The sequence below is a fragment of the Filicampus tigris genome, chromosome 11 (assembly GCF_054856515.1).
Source record: "Filicampus tigris isolate MCC_2025a chromosome 11, RoL_Ftig_1.0, whole genome shotgun sequence".
Classification (NCBI taxonomy): domain Eukaryota; kingdom Metazoa; phylum Chordata; class Actinopteri; order Syngnathiformes; family Syngnathidae; genus Filicampus; species Filicampus tigris.
In genome coordinates this window covers 18,881,632-18,905,222 of record NC_141227.1, presented here as the reverse complement: position 1 = coordinate 18,905,222, position 23,591 = coordinate 18,881,632, and the positions used below count along the sequence as shown (strand labels likewise).

At 43.1% G+C, this 23,591-nt stretch overlaps 3 protein-coding genes across 7 annotated transcripts; 2 read left to right on the top strand and 1 right to left on the bottom strand.

Annotated features, from left to right (window-relative positions):
* Positions 1–112: 112 nt before the first annotated feature.
* Positions 113–5,534, top strand: ecd (ecdysoneless homolog (Drosophila)). Its single transcript, XM_086044487.1, has 14 exons — positions 113–276; positions 356–582; positions 657–774; positions 854–941; positions 1,176–1,354; positions 1,904–2,096; positions 2,172–2,300; positions 2,404–2,529; positions 2,609–2,694; positions 3,147–3,250; positions 3,623–3,860; positions 4,678–4,745; positions 4,815–5,023; positions 5,105–5,534. Exons 2-14 carry the CDS (start codon positions 381–383, stop codon positions 5,306–5,308), a joined length of 1,944 nt encoding a protein of 647 aa, XP_085900613.1. The 5' UTR covers positions 113–276; positions 356–380; the 3' UTR covers positions 5,309–5,534.
* On the bottom strand, positions 5,454–12,843 carry LOC147140032 (uncharacterized). Of its 2 annotated transcripts, XM_086044492.1 has the most exons (5): positions 10,066–12,842; positions 9,792–9,858; positions 9,150–9,345; positions 7,607–7,907; positions 5,454–6,559 (listed from the first exon to the last, which is right to left on the bottom strand). In XM_086044492.1, exons 2-5 carry the CDS (start codon positions 9,815–9,817, stop codon positions 6,144–6,146), a joined length of 939 nt encoding a protein of 312 aa, XP_085900618.1. In that variant the 5' UTR covers positions 9,818–9,858; positions 10,066–12,842; the 3' UTR covers positions 5,454–6,143. The 2 variants fall into 2 exon arrangements, with proteins under 2 accessions (XP_085900618.1, XP_085900619.1); XM_086044493.1 differs by having other exon boundaries at positions 9,792–12,843.
* On the top strand, positions 11,873–23,470 carry p4ha1b (prolyl 4-hydroxylase, alpha polypeptide I b). 4 transcript variants are annotated; one of them, XM_086044491.1, is made up of 16 exons: positions 11,877–12,164; positions 14,879–14,958; positions 15,037–15,133; positions 15,200–15,351; positions 15,434–15,571; positions 16,301–16,540; positions 16,801–17,018; positions 17,117–17,293; positions 18,325–18,395; positions 18,759–18,824; positions 19,988–20,087; positions 20,209–20,262; positions 20,347–20,412; positions 20,525–20,593; positions 21,249–21,345; positions 21,428–23,470. In XM_086044491.1, the coding sequence occupies exons 1-16, from the start codon at positions 12,151–12,153 to the stop codon at positions 21,496–21,498; spliced, it is 1,710 nt and encodes a 569-aa protein (XP_085900617.1). In that variant the 5' UTR covers positions 11,877–12,150; the 3' UTR covers positions 21,499–23,470. The 4 variants fall into 4 exon arrangements, with proteins under 4 accessions (XP_085900614.1, XP_085900617.1, XP_085900616.1 ...); XM_086044490.1 differs by lacking the exon at positions 18,325–18,395 and having other exon boundaries at positions 11,879–12,164; positions 18,754–18,824; XM_086044489.1 differs by lacking the exon at positions 18,759–18,824 and having other exon boundaries at positions 11,879–12,164.
* The last annotated feature ends 121 nt before the right edge of the window (positions 23,471–23,591 follow it).

The following is a 23,591-nucleotide window of genomic DNA, read 5'->3' as shown; positions in this document are numbered from 1 at the left end:
TACTTGATTTGGAAAATATAACGCTCTTAAAAGGCCTTTAAATGTGATTAGAATTATAATATAAATCTGATACATTAGCAATTTAAAGTGCAACAATAAATAATTTAGGTCACTTGGTAACATTGTAGGAACTTTTCTTTTCGGCAAGTCGAGGATATTTAGGGATAGGACGCCTGACAAAAAGGAATGGGAGAAGTGGCGTGAAAGTGGCGCAAATAAACTTAGCAATAGTCATTAGGTTATCTACATTAAATAACGGCTTACAAATAAGTCAAGGTAAGGTTGATAACTTATTGTATGAGTGGTGAAATTTTCACATTGCACTTATGAATTACTTTCCAACATTGCCCCACAGGGATTCAATTACACTGTAGCAAGCAATGGATTTTCTCCAGAGAGTGATTCACGAAGATGCAGTCCAGTACAAACTCTTTCTGACGCAGCCGGTCGGTTCTACGGTACAACACACCGAGGAACAGCTCTCGCGTCTTGTGGAGGAGATCCTTGCAAAAATAGCGCCTTTGTCCATGCAGTACATCTGGCAGAATCAGCCTTTTAACATCAAGTATTTTCCTGAGAAAGGTAGGACTGCTATCCATCCACGATTTGTAGTCCACACTGCTACACACTAATCATATATTCTACGTTATGTTTAGGGGGCGTTCCGGCTCATATCGGTGGTAGCACTCAGTTTGGCGACAACGTGGAGGATGAGTGGTTTATTGTTTACCTTCTGAAGCAAATTACAGATGCTTTTCCGCAGCTTGTTGCAAGGTGGGGAAACACATTTTTTGCCATTTTACTTATTATCGTATTCCTGTGCTGTTTTAAGTCATCTGCTTATCTTGGGCAGAGTTGAGGACAACGATGGTGAATTTCTTCTAATTGAAGTAGCAGATCATCTCCCTAAATGGTTGGATCCAGACACCAGCGAGAACAGGGTAAGTGTTTGGGATGAGGTGCGTTCAAGTGCAGCATTTACAATGCACATACAGATACATGTTATATTAAATGACACATATTGGGGATTTTTCACAAAATGTAAAACTGTTTCCATGTGCGGATACTGTACGGCTATACTTTTCATGCTCAGACTCATAAAAATGCTCAGTTACAATGACACTATAAACAACCTGACATATAAACAGTTGCACTCATTGTTTTATTTTTGTCAGGTGTTCATCTACCGTGGTACGTTGCATCTCCTTCCCTGCCCTTCACGTTCCAAGCCAACAGGGATCCCGAAGGATGTGGTCCCAAGTCTTCAACAAGCTCTCGCGCTACTCTCCTCACAGCCAGAAGCATGCCGGGCAAGCCCCAAGATTATTTCGGCCCTGGATAAGCGGCTGGAGGGGTGAGAGGACACAAACGTCTAGTCCGTCCCAAATCAACCTGTGATATTTTCATCTGCTCAGGCCAAAACAGTGTATATGTTTGTTTAGGAGCAATTCCCGCAGATGACATGAGATCCTCTTGATTTAGGTGCTTAAATTGTCACATGCTCCATGCACATATACAAGAACAGCTGTGTCCTTCACAGAGGAGAGACCAAAATGACACAGCTGGCTCTGTTGTTCGGAGATCATTTAGATAATGAATAAAGGGGATTAGAGCACTCTCAGAGAAGGATTAGCTCTTTAAGTGGGGTACACACATACAATAATCGGGCCTAATTTGAGCCGTCCCAATTATTGGATGCCTGCGAAAGATTATGATGAGCAATTATCCTTTAGTTTGAGGTGTGTTCAGAGGGATTTTAGTTCCTACCCAGATCTGTTTGGAAAACGGTCAGGGCAGATGGTCACAAGTGTTATATCTCAAAATCACTTAACACACTCCTCAACACAAGATAATTGATATACTGACTTTGATGGGGAAAATGGCTCAAATTGGGCATGTTTAGGTATCCAGAGAAGATTGGAGCCAGCCAGCACCGCGCCCACTGCTTCGTACCGGCGGGTGTGGCCACGGTTTTGGCGCAGCGGCCCGACTTGGTGGCCCCTGTCGTGTCCGCCTTTTACCTGCGGGACCCTGTCGACCTCCAAGCGTGCCGAAATTTCAAGAACTTCCCTGCTGACACGCGGGTCTTAACCTCGGTACGCAAATACCCTGCGTGATTTCACGGTGGTACCTGCCAGCTTTTAACATTGAGATGCCGCGTGTTCTTCCAGGTGACGTTCACTCGGTGCTTGTACGCTCAGCTACAGCAGCAACAGTTCGTCCCAGACAGGAGGAGCGGCTTCACCTTGCCTGCGCGCTCGGACCCCCGGTACAAAGCGCATGAGCTTGGCATGAAGCTGGTGAGACAATATTGTTAATTCAGTACGTGGATATTGTATGACTCTCTGATATCACCGGGGATAAAAGTTAACCACTGTGTGTGGTACCGTCTTCGTGTCCTAGGCTCATGGCTTCGAGATCTTGTGCTCCAAGTGCTTGCTGCCGTCTTCGGAGGGCGACTCCTCGGTCAGTTGTAACCCTCAGTGGAAAGGGTTCCTGCAAAGTCTGAAGAGCAATGGTTACTTCCGGGTTAGTTTGGCTTTTTAATTGCCTACATTAATGCAGGTGTCAGCCGTGAAGATATTTATGCTTTTGTCTTCAAACGCAGGAAGAGATTGAGGGTTCGGCACGTTGCAGACAGCTGATGACATCGGCAGAAAACTTCTTTAAACAGTCGGTGGCCTCAAAATTCAGGTGAGAACATTTATAACACTTTTTATTACTGCTTCCTATACTTTCAAGAAGCTGAATTAGGCCCGCTTGGAATCACTGTTTTTATTATTCTTCCAACATAGGAGTCAAAGTTAAATACAACTGAACTGTACCGAAGCAGTAATTCTTTCATCTAGCACTACTGTTCTAAAGAATTTTCCAACATAAGACCAAATCAGAAACGGGTATCACAGACAGATCAGTGATCATAAATTACTAATATTTTATTTGCTGAATGTGGGTGGTGCATTGCAAAGTTTGGTCATTTTGAAAATTAGCCATTATAACCGGCACAAGGGGCAATGCCAAAGCTCGTTCAATAATACTCCATCAATCGAGTTGTAATGCTACAGTAAAATATTTCTCATGTGTAATTTAAGCTGTAAAGTGTTAGAAAAGTTAGAAATTTGATCTTGAGCTGACATGTCTTGCAGTGACATAACTCCAGGAGAGGAGATTCTTCAACTGCTGAGCTCCTGTGGTCCCATCAACGTGGAGGAGTTGAGGAAACAAGAGTCACAGCTCCCCCAAGAGGACAGTGAGTGCAACACCAAACTGGCATTGCATCTCAATGGCACACAATGTGCTTTTTTTTCCTCCACAATTTCACCGTTCCCTGGTGTCTGAATAACATGTTTGTTACGTGCCCTTGTCAAAACATCCCAAAGATCAAGAATTATACACCCTAAGACACCCTATTTATCTTGTTGAAGTGAGCCCATTTGAGAGGGTGACCCTAGTCTCATCCAAGTGAGTTACTAGACACTCTGTCCCAAATACTGCTCAGCCAATGGCGACTCCGGCAGTCATTATTATGATATTCAAAGGCGGAGCTAGGGCGGAGCCACCAAGCAAGTGGCTTCTAACTTACGATCAGGTGATAACAATGTTTCTTCATGGGCACCTTTAGGTGACAACTGGTTGAATGTCACCGCCCAGGATTTGGAGCGCATGCTTGAAGAAAGGTCCGGGGCCAGATCGGACCCCACAACAGCCAAATGTCCTCAGCCTACGGAAACAGAAGACACCAGAGAGACGCAGTACAGCGAAGAAGGAGAGGAGGTTGGTTACAGTTTGGTAGGGGTCAGCCAGAAGATGAAGCAGTTCCTCAATGCCAAGTCATCGTACCTGGGGGCTGAGTTGCCGTGGTGAGACCCGCTTCTGACAAATGTCAGCGAATGCAATGATTCGCAAGTGTTGTTGATACATGTGCTCCCTCTAGTGGCACGCAAAAGAATAATTTCCTAAGTACACTTCACTTGTACTTAAAGCAGAAGTCAACCCAAACATATTTTTTTTCCAGCGTATGTTCTATGCAGTCCCACTAGTTCAAATACAGCATTCTGATTAATATTCCGCTTGGGGAATATAAGTTAAGCAGCAAAATGCACCCACTTTTAGCCATCACAGGGGGCGGCCATTTTGTCACTTCTGTCGACTGAAGATGACATCGAAGTCGCTCAGGGTTCAGATAACGACCAATCACAGCCTGACCTGTTTCCTGAAGCTGAGCGATGATTGGTTGCTATCTGAGCCCTGAGCAACTACGATGTCATCTTCGGTCGACAGAAGTGACAAAATGGCTGTCCCTTGAGCTAGCTAAAAACAGGTGAATTTCTCATATTCCACAAATGCAATATTAATCAAATGCCGTGTTTGGACTAGTGGACCTGCATAGAAAATATTCTAAAAGAAATATGTTTGGGTTGACTTCCCCTTTAACTTTTAAGTTCAAAACATTTGCACTAAATGTTAAAGAGCTGTTTGTTTTTAAGCATTTTTTATTATTTTTTTCATTTAACTGAATAAAGTCTGCCTTGCACACTTATAGCACATTCACACTTTAGGGCTACTATTTCAATGTTGATCAAGTCATGATGGTGGTCCTTGGAAAGCCAAGTTTTTTTTGTTTTTTTTTGAGAATCACTGAGATAATGGATTAAATATTATATTCTTTTATCGCAGGGACTGTTGCAATAAACCTTTTTCCTACAACATACCAACTCTCGTCAAAGAAATGGAACAAATATTAGGTACGTTGATGTTTGTTTGAAATTGCCTGTTTACTTTACTTGAATCTGTCTTCTTTTTTTTTCTTTCAGGCGCAAGTGAGGAAGAAACGCTAGATTCGGATGATTTTTCTGAAGATGAGTTGGAAGGAGTTGGGGAGGACAATGAAGACATAGAAGAGGGGCCCTCTGGTCCTGCAGAGATGAATGGGATGGAGGCTTTGGACACACTTAGAGGATACATGGACCAGATGGACCTGGAGCTGTTGAACACACATATCGGGCAGAGTTTTAATCAGACGGTAAGAACATGGATGGATGGGTAGATTGAAGTTGCATAAGTAACTGCACAAACCGATGAAAACCTCTTGTCCTTTCCGCAGACATCTCCACCCGCCACAGAGGGCCTCCCGAGCCCAGCCGCAGCGGCCGAGGATGCGGAGAAGATCCAGCCTCTTGACGTGGACTTCAACCTGGTCACCAACCTTATGGAGTCCCTCAGCTGCCAGGAAGGGCTTGCCGGACCTGCCTCCAACCTGCTGCAGAGTCTCGGGGTTCACCTCCCCCCAAACTCGGACCGCTCATAGCGGGCGGCGAGCCCCTAATGACTGAGGAAACTGTCGTTACTCAAAGTGAAAGGAAAAATCAAGATCTTTGGCCTCTCTTGATGTATCTGCATTGATTATATAACAGTATGTGAAATACATCAAAGTATGGTGAATGACTACACCGTTCTGATGTTGACTTTTTAATGAGAGAATGTGTAGAAATCACTGTAGATACTACTTACATCTGGCATGCAGTAAAACAATAAATATTTTTGCAATTAAAGTGCCTTGGCTTTGAATAGGTTTCATGCATGTAAAATTCAAGAAATGTTTTAACATGTTCCTTTGTCAGTGGCTGTTCAGTGCTGACCTAAACACCATATGACCTTCCATGACCTACCATGACCTTCATATATGACAGCAATTTGAATATTTTTTCCAAAGTTTTGGCTCTCAACGATGTCAGCATTTTTCCGCTCTCTGATTGGTCAGAACAAACCCCGTTACAGCCCGCTTCCACGAGCAAAACATATCTGTAGCGATCTGCACACATCAATACATTTAGTAATAAGCGTCTCTTATGGGTATGATATATTTCATTTTCCAATGGTTTTGTCATTAAAAAAAAATATTGATTTTCACAACTGTTCGAGATGATGGACTTAACCTAGATTGTGCTGTTATAATGCTTTTGTATAGTGTTAATGGTTTCTATAATTGTGATGTGATGGTGGTGTTACAAAGAGGTGGATGAAGTCAGGATAGTCCTCACTGAAGGCCCAGGTACAGCCCACCACAGCAGCAAAGATGGTAGGAATATAATCTCATAGACTTGAGGTAATAAATATTAAATAATACTGAAAAAAATGTCAGTCTAAGGCCACAGCAGCTGTACAAAGGGGTGCACCAGTTGCCAGGCCGAGTGCAACAGCGCCGCAGCCAGCGGTGAGATGCACAGCGCCGACATAATGACTGCAAAATTGAGGAGCATCCCCAGCAGAAGGATGGCGAACAAGTAACCGTGGAAGAGCAGGCTGTGCCAGCTGGCCCTGCTCAGCGCCAACAGCGGACCGTCCGGGTGCAGCGCCCACAGGAGGCCCAGTAGCCAGCACTGATTCACCAGCAAAGTGTAGTAGATGTCCAAAGCGGACGACTGGTCGCCAGGTGGGAGGCGGCGGTGTTCGGCCTCGGATACTTTAGACAACCAAGTCAGGGAGAGGCCGAGGAGGATGACGGCCAGAGGCGCGTATATGTACTCCAGAGGCTCCACTATTGATAGATCCCGCCAGGCTGCAAGAGGTAACCAAAAAGCAGTCTTGTGTAAACTATCTGAAAGTGATGCTTGAGTAGAAGAATCGTAACAGAAAATAACTTCTATCAAAATTAGCCACCTTGTACAATATTATTTGAGTAAAAGTCTTAAAGCGGAAATCAACCCAAACATATTTTTTTCAAGAATATGTTCCCAGCAGGCCCAGTAGTTGAAACACGGCATTCTGATTAATATTGCGTTTGTGGAATATGGGTTAAGCAGCAAAATCCACCCGTTTTTAGCCATCTCAGGGGGCGGCCATTTTGTCAGCTTCAGAAACCAGGTCAGCCGTGATTGGTCGTTACCTAAGCCATGAGTAGTTGTGATGCCATTTTCAATTGACAGAAGTGACAACATGGCCGTCCCCGGGATGGCTAAAAACTAGTGGATTCCACAAACACAATATTGATCAGAATGCCTTGTTTCATTCAACAATAGTGGGCTTGCACAGAACATATTCTTGAAAAAAATATGTTTGGGTTGACTTCCACTTTAAGTATCTGAGATTTGCTGTACTGAAGTGGTGACATTAATTTTCTGGTATACAATGTACTTAAGTAATGGATCATTTGTTTTCCCTTGTGTGATGTCATATCAGTTTCTGTTGTCGTGTTATTCGGGCTAGTTTGCAAGCTAACACGATTCATGCGCCCCATGTGAAGGTGGTTTGTTTGTAGTTGAATAACTTTACTGGATACAGCTATTTATATAACATGGGTTCATGACTGTGTACATGGAGGCATAGTGTTTGGTGCTTATGATCCTCTCCATTTTAAGTGCTTTGCTTTTACACAATCAAAAATTCATTTCACATGGTTCAATTATTCATGGGTTTTCACAATTTTCAGCAGGGCTCGGTCCACCTTAACTGTACCCTGACGTGCTGTTATCCATTATCACCTCAGTCTGCCTTAGGGTCGAGAGGTTCTCGGTTCAAATCTAGGGATTTTGCCTTTTGTTTTCCTAGTCCCACATTCAAACAAAATGTTGACTCATTTTCTGTGCAGTTGAAAAAATTACATTACCTGTGAAGACCAGAGACGATCCGGTCAGAATGGACACGATGACAGTGGTGTGGCCAGATGGTGGCGCTGTCACCTTCAGCACAAAGCTCAGGCCCACCGTGATGAGAGGCAGCGGCCGCAGGGCGAGCGGGAAGAGGCCCGCATACGAGCTGCTGGCCTCGGCCCACATGGCGAGCGCGGCGTGGACGCTGCTGCAGATGGACGGCACCAAGAGGCGCTCTGCCAGTGGACGACTGTATCGCCTCACTGGCGCCACTCCCAGGACGTGGAGGAGATTGAAGAAGAACACCGACACCAGGACCTGGAAAACATAAACTGTCAGGTACACCTGCACATTTTACTGTAATGCAATTCAAAAGTCACCCCTGTAAAAAGATAACACAGTCATGCTCATTTGGGCGTGTAGGTGTGGTTAAAGTTTGCAGTTGTGTAGAACTGCACAGCACCACACTGACAACTTTTTGTTTCCTTCTTTTGCTTAATTAAAGAAGCACAATCGATATTCACAGATGGCGTGTTTAATGGAGCACCGAGCCAAACCATAAATGGGAACCCGGCAGCTGGCGCGTCGAATAATGACGTTTGAACTTTAACAATCACAGTCTCAGCGGGAGTGTGATGCGAATTACAACGTCATTACCAAACTTTAGTTTTGAACTGAAACGTAATTTACAACATATCGCAGAAAGTTTCAGAAACCTTTTCGGTCAAATGAATACTACCAATCAAGCAATGTCCTGTTTTATGGAAACGAGCCACTGGTCAACCTACCCGAGTACAGCTTTCATTACCATGACAACTGAGAGCAGCGCTAGGGGGTTTAACGCGGCAAGCAAGTTTCTATTTGCGGAAGCGGAGCCAAGATTGTGGAAAAGAACAAGTACCCGTAAAGTTAGAGGCAGCACTTTATACACTTCTCATTTAGTGCTAATAATCCATTATAGAGCCCCCGCACCACCAAAAAAATGTAATGTTTTGAATTCTGAAAATAGCACTCTATAATATTTTACTTATTTAAAACACAAAGTAATAACACAATTAAATAGAATGTAAAGAATTAAACAGGTTGTGCATGATGATTTAATGTTTCTTTTCCTATAATATTTCCCCTTTAACATATTATACACTAATTCTTAGTGTTCTTTTCATCATGGACAGACAAACGAACATGCTCCAAATATGACACGCCACATTTTGCATTCACGTTTGTTAACACTTCAACCTTGAGGGTGGTATTCGTGCTACTGAATGCCGCACACATTTTGTTTGCCTACATACCATCCACAGTTACTTCTCACCCTTTACACCGCTCAAGGTTCGCTCCAGTGATTGTCCTTCACAGAACTTAGTCATTTGCATCAACCTTTGGTCGGCCTTTCACGTGCATGCGGTGACTTTGAAGTATTCCGTTAAACACAGGACCAACATTGTCCCTTGGCAGCACAGCAAATAGACAATCATTCAACAGCCTTCATCGACATGTACAGTAACAAGTTAACCCTGACATGCACAAATAGTTTGCAAGATGACGTCAGTTACCGACCTGTCCAAAGCAGAGGGCCGCCACGTACGGGTAGTGGTACTGGGGGAGGAAGACGCCGGCTACAAACGAGCGGAGCTTGTCGGCCAAGCCGTACAGGAAGACGACTGCCGCGCAGAGGGTGGGCGCCAGGGGCTTCAGGGCACGATTGGAGGAGAGGGTCCTCACAGTGGAGGTGCACCATCTCCAACTCCTCCACCTTCCACAACACACATGAACAAATACAGCAGTTCATGAACAAAAGGTCTGCTACGTTAAGCAGTGTAATGAATACATGTACAGTCAGTGCACAAGATATTAGAATGGTCAGTACAATTTCAGAAAAAAGAGGTCCTGTATGGTCAATTTTTGTTCTCCAAGGTCCAACTGTTTGTGATGTACCCACCAGCAGGGGTCCCCAACCACCGGGCCGCCGCCAGGTCCAAACGCAAGGACCCCCCAGAAGCCAAGTTGTCTCCGTCGCGTAACGCTAATATTAAATGCACGAGCTAGCATCTCCGTCGCGTAACGCTAATATTAAATGCACAAGCTAGCAAATTAGTAAAACAAATTGACGTAATAAACACTACAGTTTAGCCAGGTGATAAATACATTAAAACAAAAGGAACGTAAAGATACAGTATATGTACAAGCACACGGGATTACCTTTCAGACAAGAGGCACGCTGGCATTCTGCGTAAGGTCGTCAACCATTAATGTGGTGCGTTCTTATCTACAGTCAGAGGTGGGAAAGGAGAAAGAAAGTCTCACAAAACAAAAGACAAGCACAGAGATTGCTCCTGCTTAACCATTTTGTATTTACAGTTAACCTCTGGCATCTAACGTGAGGCATTGTTTAACCGTCTTATTTATTCCATTCGAAATGGTTAAGTGCAAAAACAGATGGACCAATCAATTGAGGCGAAGGTAGTTGACTCACCATCTGGCAGTCCTCCTGAAGTCACATTTCACTTGCAGACTGTGATAGTAGAAATTAGAAATATACTAAGAAATGCTCTGATGAAGCCTTTTCAGTGGACAGAAAGTGCCTCCCTTCTGACATGGTCTGCTGCTTCTTTCACCTCGTCGGCGAGCACTTGAATTGTCCAGATGGACTTTGGTCCAGCTTTGTTTGTCCTCCCCTCATTAAATAAACAATTGCGACTAGACATTCATTAAGTGTCTCTATAACTGATGGAACAGAGAAAGTGACACCATCTGTGGATTATGTCGAGTATGTGTTTAATGATACATTTTTAAACACAGATAAGGCGAAGTCAAATCTCCTGTCTAGCTCAATGTCATTATAGATTTTTTCCCCTCTGACTTCACTGATGTACAACTAAGGCGGGAGAGTAGAAAAAAATGGTCTTGTTTTTGACACCCGTTTGCAACAGGTACATGCACAAGATACTGGAGTGGTCGCCAGTCAATCTCAGTGCACTCTAAAAACAGCTGGGTCAAATTTGAAAATAACATTTTGGTGGTTGTTTTGTTGCGTCCAATGAATAACTCAAAATGTTGTGCCGGTCCATTTTCGACCCAAATGTTTTAGAGTGGCACAAGATGCATTCACACTCATTTACACATCTGGGTAATTTAAAGTCTACAATAATGATCTTGAGGGCCACGGCACACCGGACGTCGTCGAACATAGCTGACATTTGCGAATAAAATACGCTTGCCGATTAACACTCGTACACCTGGCGACCGACACAAAAACGGCAACTCCTGGTTTTAATACGTTTTGAGGCGCCATATATACATTTGTCTTGGCTAATGTACCTATACGTATTATAATAATACAAAGACAGGAACTGGAAAGGATAGAATCAGTTCATTTGACATTTACGTACAAACGACCTTTTTTCTCTTATATTATGTCTTATATTATTATTTTTTTGTTTTGACAGCACTCCTGCCTTGGGTCCTCAAAAGCCCCAACCGATGACAATTACATTGGAACCTCTAAAATCCAATGCCCCTGAAGCAGAAGCGCATCGTGCATTTGGTACTTGGGCCTTCAGTGTGGATTTTTCTGACTTAATCCACCCTTTAATTAGTTCCCTACTCCTTCCTTCCCAGCTGACTTTGAGCAGGGGCGAGGCACACCCTAGACTAGTCGCCAGCCAGTCACAGGTCTCATTAGACAAAGAACCATTCACACTTCTGGTTTAGAATCTTTAATGAACCTAACATGCATGTTTTTGGGGCCATGAGAAGAAGCCTGAGTACCTGGACAAAATCCACGCACACTCAACACAGGAGCACTTGAGCTGAGATTCAAACTCAGAACCTCAATCTTGACTGTGAGGCAAACACAAATCGGCTGTGCAGCCGAACTAAAGTGACTTCTGTAAATAGCCTAATTGATGACTCACCAAAACTACTCTAATATTTACGTGTGGTAGTCGTGCCAGAAGCTGCTTACGTTTTATAGCATCCAAAACACACTGAAGTCATCCTCACAGTTTACACTCTTGCGCGCGCGCACACGCACGCACATAACTCCACCCTGTTGAATTTAGCAAGGAATTCCCTCCCACCAGACACGTTTCGGTTTGCAGGGATTTTTCTGGAATGTGGGAGAAATAGGAAGTCTGGATTTCCAAACAGTGTGGGGAAAAATATTATTAATGATTTACAAAGTATACAAAAACATAATCTAACACTTTTTTGGCCAGTCAAGTTTTTAACATGTGGCATGGTACAATTTCTCTACTATTTCAAAAACCCAAAGTGGTACTCATCTGTCGCTGCATGCATGACACCTCCCCCGAAGATTTGAAACGACGGCCCCCCCTTGCAAAAGCTGAGGAGGCTGGGAAGCATGTGAGAGTCTGCACGTAGTCCTTTTAGGTCTTGACTTGTCCACCCACAAAAAGAAGGATATGTCCAATAGTACGTCGGGACATCTCGTCAGATAGAACCACCGACACCACTCTTGACTTTCTCCATCTACCTTCGCTCTCCTGACTGCACCACCGAGCCTACCGAACACTGGGACACTTTTTCTACAACCACGATGCATTTTTTCAGGTAAATATTCTCACTAATGACACTTTGCACGACTGCCATACTAGTTTGTTTACCAGAGCCAATTACGTACTTTCACTGTACAGCTCTACGTGCTTTTAAGCTAGGCGAGGATAGCTAGCCTGAAAGTATGTTAAACGTCGTCTTTTTTTTAAACGAGGCGCTTTTGAATGACAAAACCAAGTTTCACGTAAAAAAGAACAATTATGTTACGTGTCCGTGCATAATGTGGTAACCTAGACAACGTGGACTGCCACGGCCATTGAATTTCCTATGCTACGCAGTGCGCTACTTCATAATTCATATATAATAAAAAAAACTATTCAGCCAGTCAGAAGCATTTTATTCGTCACCACAAACGTCTTAAAATGTCATTTAAAGTTACGTAGCCGAGTCATTTATATCTTCGTGTCATGTGTCATCGTTGAGCTTGAATGCTAGCTGATGCTAAAAGCTAACACCCGTCTTATTACGGTTTCCTCGCAAGGGAAGCAAAATTGGCCCGGTAACCAAAGTGCTGGGTCAATTTAAAAGTTACTCCCTCGTTTTAATGCGTATTTGTTGAAGTGTGGCACTTGCAATCGGTCATGTTTATCCGGCAAGGCTCCTAGTCTCTCCGGCGGGGAGGGGCGAAGACGTGGCAGTCCTCTTCTATTCACTTTCAAATACGAGAAGCTATCCCAAGGAGACGCTGGAGGACACTTTTTCTTTTCTTTTTTTTGCTTTAGTCACAAAACAGAATGAACAGCTGACGAGAAATAGTCCATTATTGCGTCGAAGTTGTTTAATTTAATGAGTTTGATGAGAGAAGTACTTTCACCGTGACTTTTTAAAAATGTATGTGCAGCCTTTTTTTCTGATGAAAACACACTTAAAAATGTCTTGATTTTATTCAGTATTTGATGCTGTAGCTGTCCAAGTACAAATGAACATGGAGTCAGTTCCAAACAGAGAACAGAGATAAGATACGAAATTACCATATTCTAGTTGCAGAGGGCACAAATCTCAGATTCAAGATCTGAGATTTGTTTCTTCTTTCTGTAGCGAACATTCAAAGATTGAGACACAAACAACAATAATATTAACGTTTTGTCTGTCGAGTACATCCTCTTGAGATTCAAGATGTATGTTTTCTTGCTTTGTGTCCAGAAGCTTCTTTCTCCAATGTCTGATTTGCAATTGCAGTTATTAAAATGAATTTCCAAGCATTATTCCAAAAATTATTACAATTTGTAACCATACTTGGCCGTTTAGAAGAATAGCCACCAAATTTGTACAAAATTTGAGAATTTTATGGTAAATACGCTACTTGTATTAGCTAGTATTCCATTGTGTTATATAGGCATCACTGTTAAATAGTGGTTAGCATGTCTTCCTCACACTTTTGAGGTTCAGGGTTCCAACCTCTGCTATGGTCTTTTCTGGAAAACGTAAAACTAATGTCAGTTTTTTGGTAACAGAGGTGAAACGGGTGGTCAGTTGTTTCCTGCGTTTCCTACAAGGTATAAAAAGCATGCAGCTCTGTTTTCATTTTGCCCTGCCACTGACCTAAATTGCAAAGCCACATGAGGTTTTATTTTCTCTGGCAGCTTGTCCATGTGGCAGAACCTGTCTGAACCTGCTTCTGTGATGCTACCAGAATAATCTTTAGAGTATTCTGAGAGTGTCTTTTACAACATGTTCCAATCCAAAGTCTGTATTTATGTGTTTCTATCCAAAATATGTGCTGCTAACTACAGTTTTCCTTTGTCTCACACAGTGACACAGTGTGACTGGTTGAGATAATTTCCGCATCAACGGTTGTGCTTATTTTGTGAGGGTCACATGCAGTCAGTCGGAACTGCCATTGGCCAAGTGGTCAACTGCAGGAAATCCCAGGCCCGACATGTTGAGAGTCAGTCAGCCATTCACTTTCACACCTCCAGGAAATTTGGCAGTCACCACACATGCCTGGCCTTTGGTTTCTCTGAAACAGCTACCTGTTTAGACTTGGCCAAAACAAACCTTGAGACACATAGCTTTGGTTACACAACTGCAGAATATAAGGCATTTTTTTACATTCCATTTTTTTTTTTTTAAAGTAGTGTAAATGTACACAGACAATTGGCTGAATTTCAGCATTTTCTCTCCCTTGCAATCAAAGTCAGCAAAGGCCAGATTATTGGATGTCTCTAAAAAATTATGGATTTATTGATTATCTTGTGGTTGCAATGTGTTAAGTGTTTTGTTTCTTCTCCCCAATCTACTTGGGACTGTCAGTTGTAAATGTTAAACCTGTTCAATATTTACCATTGCCTAGCCATAATGCAATTCAGAGAGATAAAATAATTGTTCGCAACTTGTTTCTTCACCTCGCATATGATCGATGCACCTGCCTGAACAACGAGGCCGAGGCCTTCATTATTTCATGGTGCACATTTTGTATCAAAATCCATTTGGAATTTGAAAAATTGAGCCTGTCAAAACCTGCCCCAGAAAGGAACTCATCCTTAGCGCCACATCATATCACACAAGAGGTGGGAAAAACAGCACTCCTGGCCCTCCTGCCAGGTCCAATGACCAATGACCTTGTGATGTTTTGGAGACAGAAGACTTATTGTGCGTTAAAGTGGAAGCTTGGAAACAGCAGAATCCCCTGGCGGGGAGCGATGACACCTCATCCTCAATGATTCTTTTTTTTTTATTTTTAATGTCTTTTTGAATCCATCTCTCAACAGGAAGGTGCTGCCATGTTGGTGTTTCCTGATGCTGAGCTGTCAGCCGTCGCTCTCAGCCCATGACTTTTTCACCTCAATAGGTAAAGGGTCTTATTTTTCTAACATTAGACGCCATGCATGTCAATGATGTGTGTTAATGTCGTGCATGTGTTCCTCAGGTCAAATGACAGATCTGTTGTTCACCGAGAAAGACCTCGTCACATCACTCAAGGATTACATCCAAGCTGAGGAGGACAAGTTGGAGCGGGTCAAAAAGTCAGTGGGTCAACGACCCCGTCGCAACATCTTCCAAGTGTAAAGCTAACTTGCATTCTTTGGCAGGTGGGCTGATAAACTGGAATCTTTGACGACCGCAGCTACACAAGACCCCGAGGGCTTCCTGGGGCATCCGGTCAATGCCTTTAAGCTGATGAAGAGGCTCAACACCGAGTGGGGGGATCTGGAGAGCCTCGTCCTCAGCGACACCACGGATGGTTCGCAAATAATAACGCTGATCTCACTTCTTAGCCTTTACTCGCTTTCATGTGCTACATCATTTCCTGTCCGTCCTATCAGGTTTTATTTCCAACCTGACCATCCAGAGGCGGTACTTCCCGACAGATGACGACCAGACTGGCGCAGCCAAAGCTCTCCTCCGATTACAAGACACATACAAACTGGATGCCAACACCATCTCCACAGGGAACCTGCCTGGTATGCACACACATTCATGAAGTCAGAATTTACTGTGGGCAAACTATATACTTAAAGGAAAAATATTATGCCCCCCCCCCCCCACAATTTAAAGACATTCATATGGGTTTTAATTAGGGCCTGACCAATTAATGGGCCAATATCGGCTCTTTTAAAATGAGCAAAATTGGCTGTTGGTTTTTTTCTGCTTTTTTTTCCCCACATATCAACACATGACAACATAAGACAAAGATAATGATATTAAACATTTCCCCCAACAAGAAATATGAATGAAAAAATCTGCCGGTTTTACTTTCTCTCTATTGTAAAGGTAAAAAAATACTGAAGGACAAAGGGACCAAAAAAGACATTATTTTATTCATAATGTATTTTTTTGATTAATCAGTTATAGGAATTTTATTCTGCCAGATATCGAAATCAGCAACATCATCAAAATAATCCATATTTCTAATTAACACCCACCTAAAAAGGTTTATAATTGCTTATAGATCTCACGAAATGGCAACAAAAAATGACTTTAATCTACAATTGTAAATGAAGCTACTCACTGTACTTCATCATATTTTCTTAGCACCAATATGCCACAAGATGGTGACAAAGCATTATATTATTGCTTTATCCTGAGAACAAAAGAAAGAGTTCACTTTAATATAAACACACCACATATTTTTTTGTCTATACTGTATGTGCTTGTTTGTATTAATGTCAATAACCCTGTGTGCACATCAGGAGTGAAGCACAAGACTCTCATGACAGCAGAGGACTGTTACGAGCTGGGCAAAATCGCCTACACGGATGTTGACTACTACCACACGGAGCTGTGGATGGCACAGGCCCTGAGGCAGCTAGACGATGGTGAAGAGTCCACTGTGGATAAGGTCACCGTGCTGGACTACCTCAGTTATGCCATCTACCAGCAAGGGGAGTTGGAGCGCGCCCTGGGGTACACCAAGAGGCTCCTTGAACTCGGTTAGTCCCTCTATGAAAATGCCATCCGAATAAAACTGATGTGGCTGGTGGACTACAGTTTTGTTTGTCAAGATTCTATATTATTCTACACCAAAAAGTCCCATTTTACTTGCTAAGTAGTTTTTAACAAGTAAACCAAATGCTTGGTCTGATTTGAGAAAAATGCTACTCAGTTATATAATTACAGCACAGTTTAAGATGTCTTTATTTGATAGCAGTTGCAGTTGGCTTCCTTTTTTTTTTGTCCCCACGACATTCAGATCCAGAACATCAGCGGGCCAAAGGCAATGTGAAGTACTTTGAGTTCCAGCTGGAGAAGCAGAGGAAGGCGAAAAAAGAGGAAACTGCGATTGAGAAGGAGCCTGAGAAGAAAGAGTCGCCAGTCAAGAAGAAGCAAAAGAAGGACAGGAATACCTTCACTCTGATGCCCGAGAGGAAGAAGTACGAAATGCTGTGTCGCGGCGAGGGCATCAAAATGGTGAGAAGGATTTTTCGATTACAAAAATATGCAAATATTTCGAAAGACATCTTTGTTTCGAGCTCCTCGTTGCGTGTTTGTTTTTCTTCACTTCAAAGACTTCCCGTAGGGAAAGCCGACTGTTCTGCCGTTACTATGACAACAATCGCAACCCCTTCTATCTGCTGGGACCGGTCAAGCAGCAAGATGAGTGGGACAGCCCGTACATTGTCCGCTTCCTCAACATCATCTCTGACAAAGAAATTGAGAGGGTCAAAGAGCTGGCGAAGCCTAGGGTAAGTCATTTTAGTCTCAAAAGTGTGCTTGTTTTATTGTCGCTTTGTTTTATGCCATTTACTGTACGGTAGCACCAACTGTACATGTCATACTTGAAACTGAGGATTCAGTTTTTTTGCCCTTATCTATGCAATTTTGAAGGGTGATTGCCCCAATTAGAAAAAAAAAAAATAGTATTGTAGCTTGTCATTGCTTGATGGGTGGATTGGGTGCAACCGGACAAGCGTCTGAGTCTATTGCCCGGCAGGTGCGGGGATTTCCTGTGGATGCCCCCAACTCAATTAGATGCTCGGCCCCTGCTTTGCATGCCACTGCAATTATTTATGGCAAAAAAAAAAAACCCTCAACTAACTTTACAGAGTCATTAAGTTGTGAAACTCTTCCTTGTTAGTGCTTGTATGTTTGTATTATAATGCCACCTAGTGGATAAAGTGTGCGCTCCAGAAGGATCACAATATGGGGAAGTTAACCACTCTATTTTGGTCCAACTCTCGTTTATATTGGGTGTAATTCCAATGTCGAACACTAGATGTGAGAGAGAAATTTGAAAGAACAGGTACATCAGCAAAATTATTGAATCTCATCCACTGTAATCCTGCTTTTTTCGCCTACGAAAAGCAATAGCTGAGGTTCATTTTATAATGTTCATCTTTGAACGCGATTATTGATATACAGTATACTGGGAGATTTTAAGTTTGCTAGTTTAGGGGGGAAAGAGGATTTGTTTACTGTAAACAGAGAGGAATTGTACTCTGTTACACTGCTTATACAATATTTTTGTTACCCGTTGCTCTTGCTCTCTCTCAATGGATTTTAAAAGTGTGTTTAAAGACCTTAAAATGTTAGACCTTATGATAATGTGCTATCAAAACATGGCAGATTTACATAATATGGCTCCTTTAAAACAAGGCCAAAGCAAAATAGCTGAGTTCGTGGCCTCAATAGGATACATGACAGGGAGAGTCGAGCTAGACACGCGCACACACACATGAGCATGTGTGTGTGGTAAATCCTCTGCCTGGCTTCACAGCTGCGCAGGGCTACCATCTCCAACCCCACCACGGGAGTGCTGGAGACTGCGTCGTACAGGATCAGTAAAAGGTAAGTTTCATCCAGGGTTGATCAAAACTGAGGGAAGAGCGCAGATGGAGGAAGCGGCATTCCTCCTCTCCCCCTCTTCCTCCTCTTTTTTTTTTTTCTGCTATAGTTGATATTAACATAGTTGCTTTTTTTCATGAGCCCGGAGCTGTTTCAGAGGCAAAATGGATGTTCAGTGGAAAGTGCAAGTCATGCCTCATGAAACATACTCTCAGGGCTATTTTTAAGCAGTAACATTGACATCTAGTGACTGTTTCTGCTTTTCTCTTTCTCTCCCTCCTTCCTCCTCCTCTTCCTCCTCTCTACTGTCCGCTGGTGTATTGTTTCTCTTACATCCACCTTGCGGCGGGAACTCCCGTAGTTAAGGCGAGCCACAGTGCATGACCCCCAAACTGGGAAGCTTACTACAGCCCTATACAGAGTCTCCAAGAGGTAAGGGGTAACAGGTCAGACCAACTCTTCATTCGAAGCTTGGTTAAAAATGAAAAAAATCTCAATGCCGCCTATCTGAGACTATCGCATTGTCACAACTGTTCTCTCAGGCTGCTTCTATTCGTGGCACTGCGGAGTAGTTTTGGCCAATGACATTTTTGGCTAGAATATTCAAGGTCGAGCACAGAATGAATTTTTCTTCTGTTGTACTTGTGGGAATGAATCTCTACTCTGCTGCATTCTTTCATGTGCTCGTTACAGCTGCTGCAGTTCTGCTATGCTTCCTCAGCCTCCAAATCAGCAAGTCAAGCCAGAAAGTCCAAAGGCTGGAGATAGATAGATAGATAGAAAGCATAGACAATTAAACATGGTATAAACTTGCTCTATTTATAGTTTCCCATTAATGGAAAAAGCTAAATAGTGTGGAGTGATTTGGAGGTCAGCCTAGGCCAATTAAATGCTATCTTACTTTTCATCTGTTCATTATTTATGTATTATTGTGAAGTGTATTCACTGCCCAATTTCTACACTTTTTAAAAAAAAAATCACTTCACTGTTTTTCCACTATAAAAATCTCTTAGTTGTGGAAGTCACAAAAAGCAGCCTGCTTGCAACCCCTCAAATTTGCAATTTTGTCAAATTGAGTGCACATTATGTGCAAGCGCAAAATTCCGTGTCTCAATATGTTTCTGGGAATCAACTTTCATGTTCAAAGAATGCAGAGCGGAATGTGAATTTGACCGCTTGGTGAACTCACTGGGCAAGACACATTTAGGGAACAGCTTGTTGACTTCCAAAGTATAACACAAAAACTCATGGAGGAAATACAAATGACTTAGTACCTTCTTACACACACACACAAACGCCTTAAATGTGAAATTATTTCGGAAATATTTAGTTATAGTGTACATCTTGTCTCAACCCTTACAGACTCAAAACTATAACCCCCCCACCAACCCTGAGCTGATTGGAGATTCTGAATCTTGGGCCTTTTTTTTTTCCCCCTCGCGCGTCCTCCTCTGTGCTGATTTATGCTTTGCGTTTCCTTCAGCATGACACCTCTCGCCGCTGGCTCGTTCCTAGTGATTTTGTTTACCACCGCCCGCAAGCGCTTTCGTGCTGGGAATTCTTCTTCTTTCTCAACTGGCCCTGCTCTGTTCCAGCGCTTGGCTCACAGGCTATGAAGATCCCGTAATCGACAGGATTAACCAGAGGATCGAGGATCTCACCGGCTTGGAAATGGATACAGCAGAAGAGCTGCAGGTAAACCCCAAATAATATCGCTAGGACTTCAGCGCCGTGTGCAAACATGGCAACGGGTTGCATTAGAACATGCTCTTAAACCTGAAAGAAATCAAGAGTTCTTGCACAATGGTCTCGGCAGGTTGCAAACTATGGTGTTGGCGGTCAGTACGAGCCTCACTTTGACTTTGGAAGGGTATGTCCACACACGCATTCACTTGGACGTCAGGATGTTTTTAACTGCATAAATCCAAACCTAACTCTCTTTGTGTCGCCGCAGAAAGACGAGCCCGACGCCTTCAAAGAGCTAGGAACGGGCAACCGCATTGCGACGTGGCTCTTCTACGTGAGTCTTGATTCTAATACCCGCCTGATGCATCATTTATTTTTATGAACAACTTACGAGTGATGGAAAAAAATAAGGAGCACTAAAGTTGAGTGTTCCTTTCCTGTTCTAGATGAGTGATGTGCCAGCAGGGGGCGCCACAGTATTCCCAGATGTCGGAGCGTCAGTTACACCCCAAAAGGTTACATTACCATTTCTGACTGTGAATATTGAACGCTTGAACATAAGCAAGCATGTTTTAGTGTTTTGCCCTTTCATTTAATGAAATAAATAGATTGAAGTGTCAGAGGCCAGCAAGGCCCTGACTGCTGGCTTAAACACTAGCAGGAGCTCTGAGCTACATTTACAGTATAAATTCTAATATCTCGTCCATGATGTTGTATTAATTTATGCCCAACCGTCCATTTAATTCAATTCAATTCGATCAACCTTTATAATAAACAAAGAAAGCAAATCAAAACATTAGCTAAAACAATTACAAGAAGTTAAAAATGCAGAGAGCAGTGATTTAAATTTCTCTTCACTGCATAGCGTTTCTCTTGGCTGATATTAGATTTGTCTATCCAGCCTCGGTGTTGCCAAGTGAATCGCAACTGCCTCATGACTTCAGATTTTGAATCAGCAGTACTTGTGGGGTTGTTTCTTCAACTCATCATAAAACAAATTTGCCCTCCAAAGGGCCAGCTTGCCAGCCCACAATAGTGTCATAGTTTTTCTGTCTCCTGATTGGTTGGTCAGGAAAAGGCACGTTCGACAAGGGCGATTAGGGTCAAAATAGGCCTGGTTATTAATCATGTGTGTTGTTTGTGGCAAATGTATGTTTTTTTGGTCTTCAGGGTACTGCAGTGTTCTGGTACAATCTCTTTCCCAATGGGGAGGGCGACTACAGCACGCGACATGCTGCTTGCCCTGTTTTGGTGGGCAATAAGTGGGGTGAGTTCCTTAAAGTGAATAAGCTGAAGCTGTGAATGAATACAAGTAAAACTGTGTTTGTTTGTCCTCATCCACTCTTTAGTATCAAACAAATGGATTCATGAACGAGGCCAAGAGTGGCGGCGACCATGTGGCCTAAATGAGACTGACTGATTGAAGCAAAAAAAACAAAACAACAACAACCCAGCAGCTCCTCTCCACCTCCTCGCCTGGCCCAGAGCACCCTGCTGCGGACCACAGATGACACATCAAGGATGCTTGGGCTCCAAATGGGTCACTTTCCGCCAAGCTGAAACACTCCCTTTATTTCCTCCCAGCCGTTGCACTCCAAGCCCTAGAGATTGTTTGGAATCAGGCCAGCGTCGCTGCGATAGATAGTTCCCTGATTGCCACACTGTGCCTCTTTCACTCCCTCGTGTTTGTCATTGCACTCTGTTTGACCTCCGGTTCTATGGCTATGCTATCATTCAGTAGCAGGTAACACTGCCCCCCAACACTCCTGCCGGTTGGCATTCTTAAGAAGCCTCACTCCTTCACACACCTTCTCGCAAGTTTACACTACGTCATTGCACGGCATTTTGCAAAGCGAGTGCCACTAGCTCACAGCGCATTAGCACGTGTGCCTCACAGTTCTTAGGTTTTTGGTTTGAATCTCTGCTGTGTGGAGTTTTGATCTTCTCCCCTGCTTGTGTCGGTTTTTTCCAGGTACGGTACTTCTTCCCACATCCCCAAAAAGAACAAAAAAAAAACATGTATTGAAGATTCTAAATTGCCGAAAGATGTGATTGCAAATTTTTGATTGTCTATTACGAAGTGTGTCAGAAAAGTTTCAGGACTGGTGTTAAAAAAAAGTTGTCCGCTTCAGTAGGCCAGATAATCAACCAGCATGTTGGCACATCGTTGCCAATAAGAACATCCATGTCCCTCCCTATTCACCGAATCTTGTCTCCTAGTAACCCATGCAGCCACCCCCTTTCAAGGAGCTGTGCAGGGTCCTGCAAGGTTCCTTCCAGGAGTTCATGAAGGTGTAGCAGACAAGGTTGGAAAAGTGTGATACACCCAAATGGAATCACTTCGAGGGGGGGGGGGGCAAAAATGAGTTTGGATTTGAAATTCTAGTGGTGTTTTAAGATACAAGCACCTTGACTTGTGAGATTTTCAAGATGAAAGGCATCACTTCATCCTTTTTTTGTTCCGAGATACAAAGTGCACTTACGAACACCACTGCTAAATAACAGCAGCGCACTTCACAACATGCAGCCACTATCAATTTGCATTGGTTCGCTTGCAGTGGACGGACAATCTCAGGCGGTGGCAATAATGTCCCATTAAGCTCGTATGCCAACTGCCCCGAAGAATTATAACAAGGAAGAACAATCCATTTAGGACAGTCATGTTTTGTGCTCGCATTGTCAATTTTAGGTAATGTGAAGAGCAAAGGTTACTACTGTGTGTTTTAATACAGTAAAATACACATTTTCTTTTGAAAACAAACATGTTTTTGGGAGTGGCTGGAAAGGGGATAGTATAGGAAAGATGGTTTGAGATACAAGTGTAGTCACGGAACAAATTCTCATAATCTCAAGGCACAATTGTACAGAGTAACCCGCATACTTGCCGTTCACCATTCGGCACCCGGGGTTCACCTTTTCGCGGATTCCCCCCTGTCCCCAGTTTTATTTTGTTTGTTTGACGGGAGAGCCACCCACTTTGTCGTGGAAAACGAGGTTTGTCCATGTATTTTTTTCAGTTTTTTTTCAATGCATTTATAACGGACATTATTCGCCGATTTTTTTCCTATTCGTGGGCCGTTCCGGTCCCACGAGGGTCTACTTTGTATCTTTTGTGATACCAGTCCTGGAACATTTCTGACATCCCCGTTTCGACTGGATTGCCGGATGAATGGACTGTCTCTTGAAATCACATAGCCACTTCAACACACATCCAACATAAAGTCAACAGTTTGATGTCCAATTCAAACACGCGCCGAGTAGTTTTGGTGTTTTTTAAAAAAATGGGTTTTGCGAGGATGAATCATTTTATTTATATGACCCAAGCCATTTTTTGTGTTATGACAGTCCTCAATTGTTATATTTTGTAAGACATTAAAAGCTGTTTTTATGAAGTTTCGAGTGCCGAGTGACCTTCTCTTTACGTGCGCGTGCACACGAGAGCGCGTGCGACCTCGACAGGAAGGTATGCGTGGGTCACGTGACCACGCCCCCTACTAACGATAACCCGACGAT

What these genes read in the sequence shown, in the direction of transcription:
- LOC147140032 (XM_086044493.1), bottom strand. Translation starts at nt 9,817, where the DNA reads ATGCCAGCGTGCCTCTTGTCTGAAAG. An exon ending in GCGTGCCTCTTGTCTGAAAG is followed by an intron (nt 9,346 to 9,791) that starts GTAATCCCGTGT and finishes GTGTTGTGGAAG; the next exon opens with GTGGAGGAGTTGGAGATGGT. An exon ending in ATCGTCTCTGGTCTTCACAG is followed by an intron (nt 6,560 to 7,606) that starts GTAATGTAATTT and finishes TACCTCTTGCAG; the next exon opens with CCTGGCGGGATCTATCAATA.
- ecd (XM_086044487.1), top strand. Translation starts at nt 381, where the DNA reads ATGGATTTTCTCCAGAGAGTGATTCACGAAGATGCAGTCCAGTACAAA. An exon ending in CAAGTATTTTCCTGAGAAAG is followed by an intron (nt 583 to 656) that starts GTAGGACTGCTA and finishes CGTTATGTTTAG; the next exon opens with GGGGCGTTCCGGCTCATATC. An exon ending in TTTCCGCAGCTTGTTGCAAG is followed by an intron (nt 775 to 853) that starts GTGGGGAAACAC and finishes TATCTTGGGCAG; the next exon opens with AGTTGAGGACAACGATGGTG.
- p4ha1b (XM_086044488.1), top strand. An exon ending in CGTCAGTTACACCCCAAAAG is followed by an intron (nt 20,594 to 21,248) that starts GTTACATTACCA and finishes TTTGGTCTTCAG; the next exon opens with GGTACTGCAGTGTTCTGGTA. An exon ending in TTTGGTGGGCAATAAGTGGG is followed by an intron (nt 21,346 to 21,427) that starts GTGAGTTCCTTA and finishes TCCACTCTTTAG; the next exon opens with TATCAAACAAATGGATTCAT.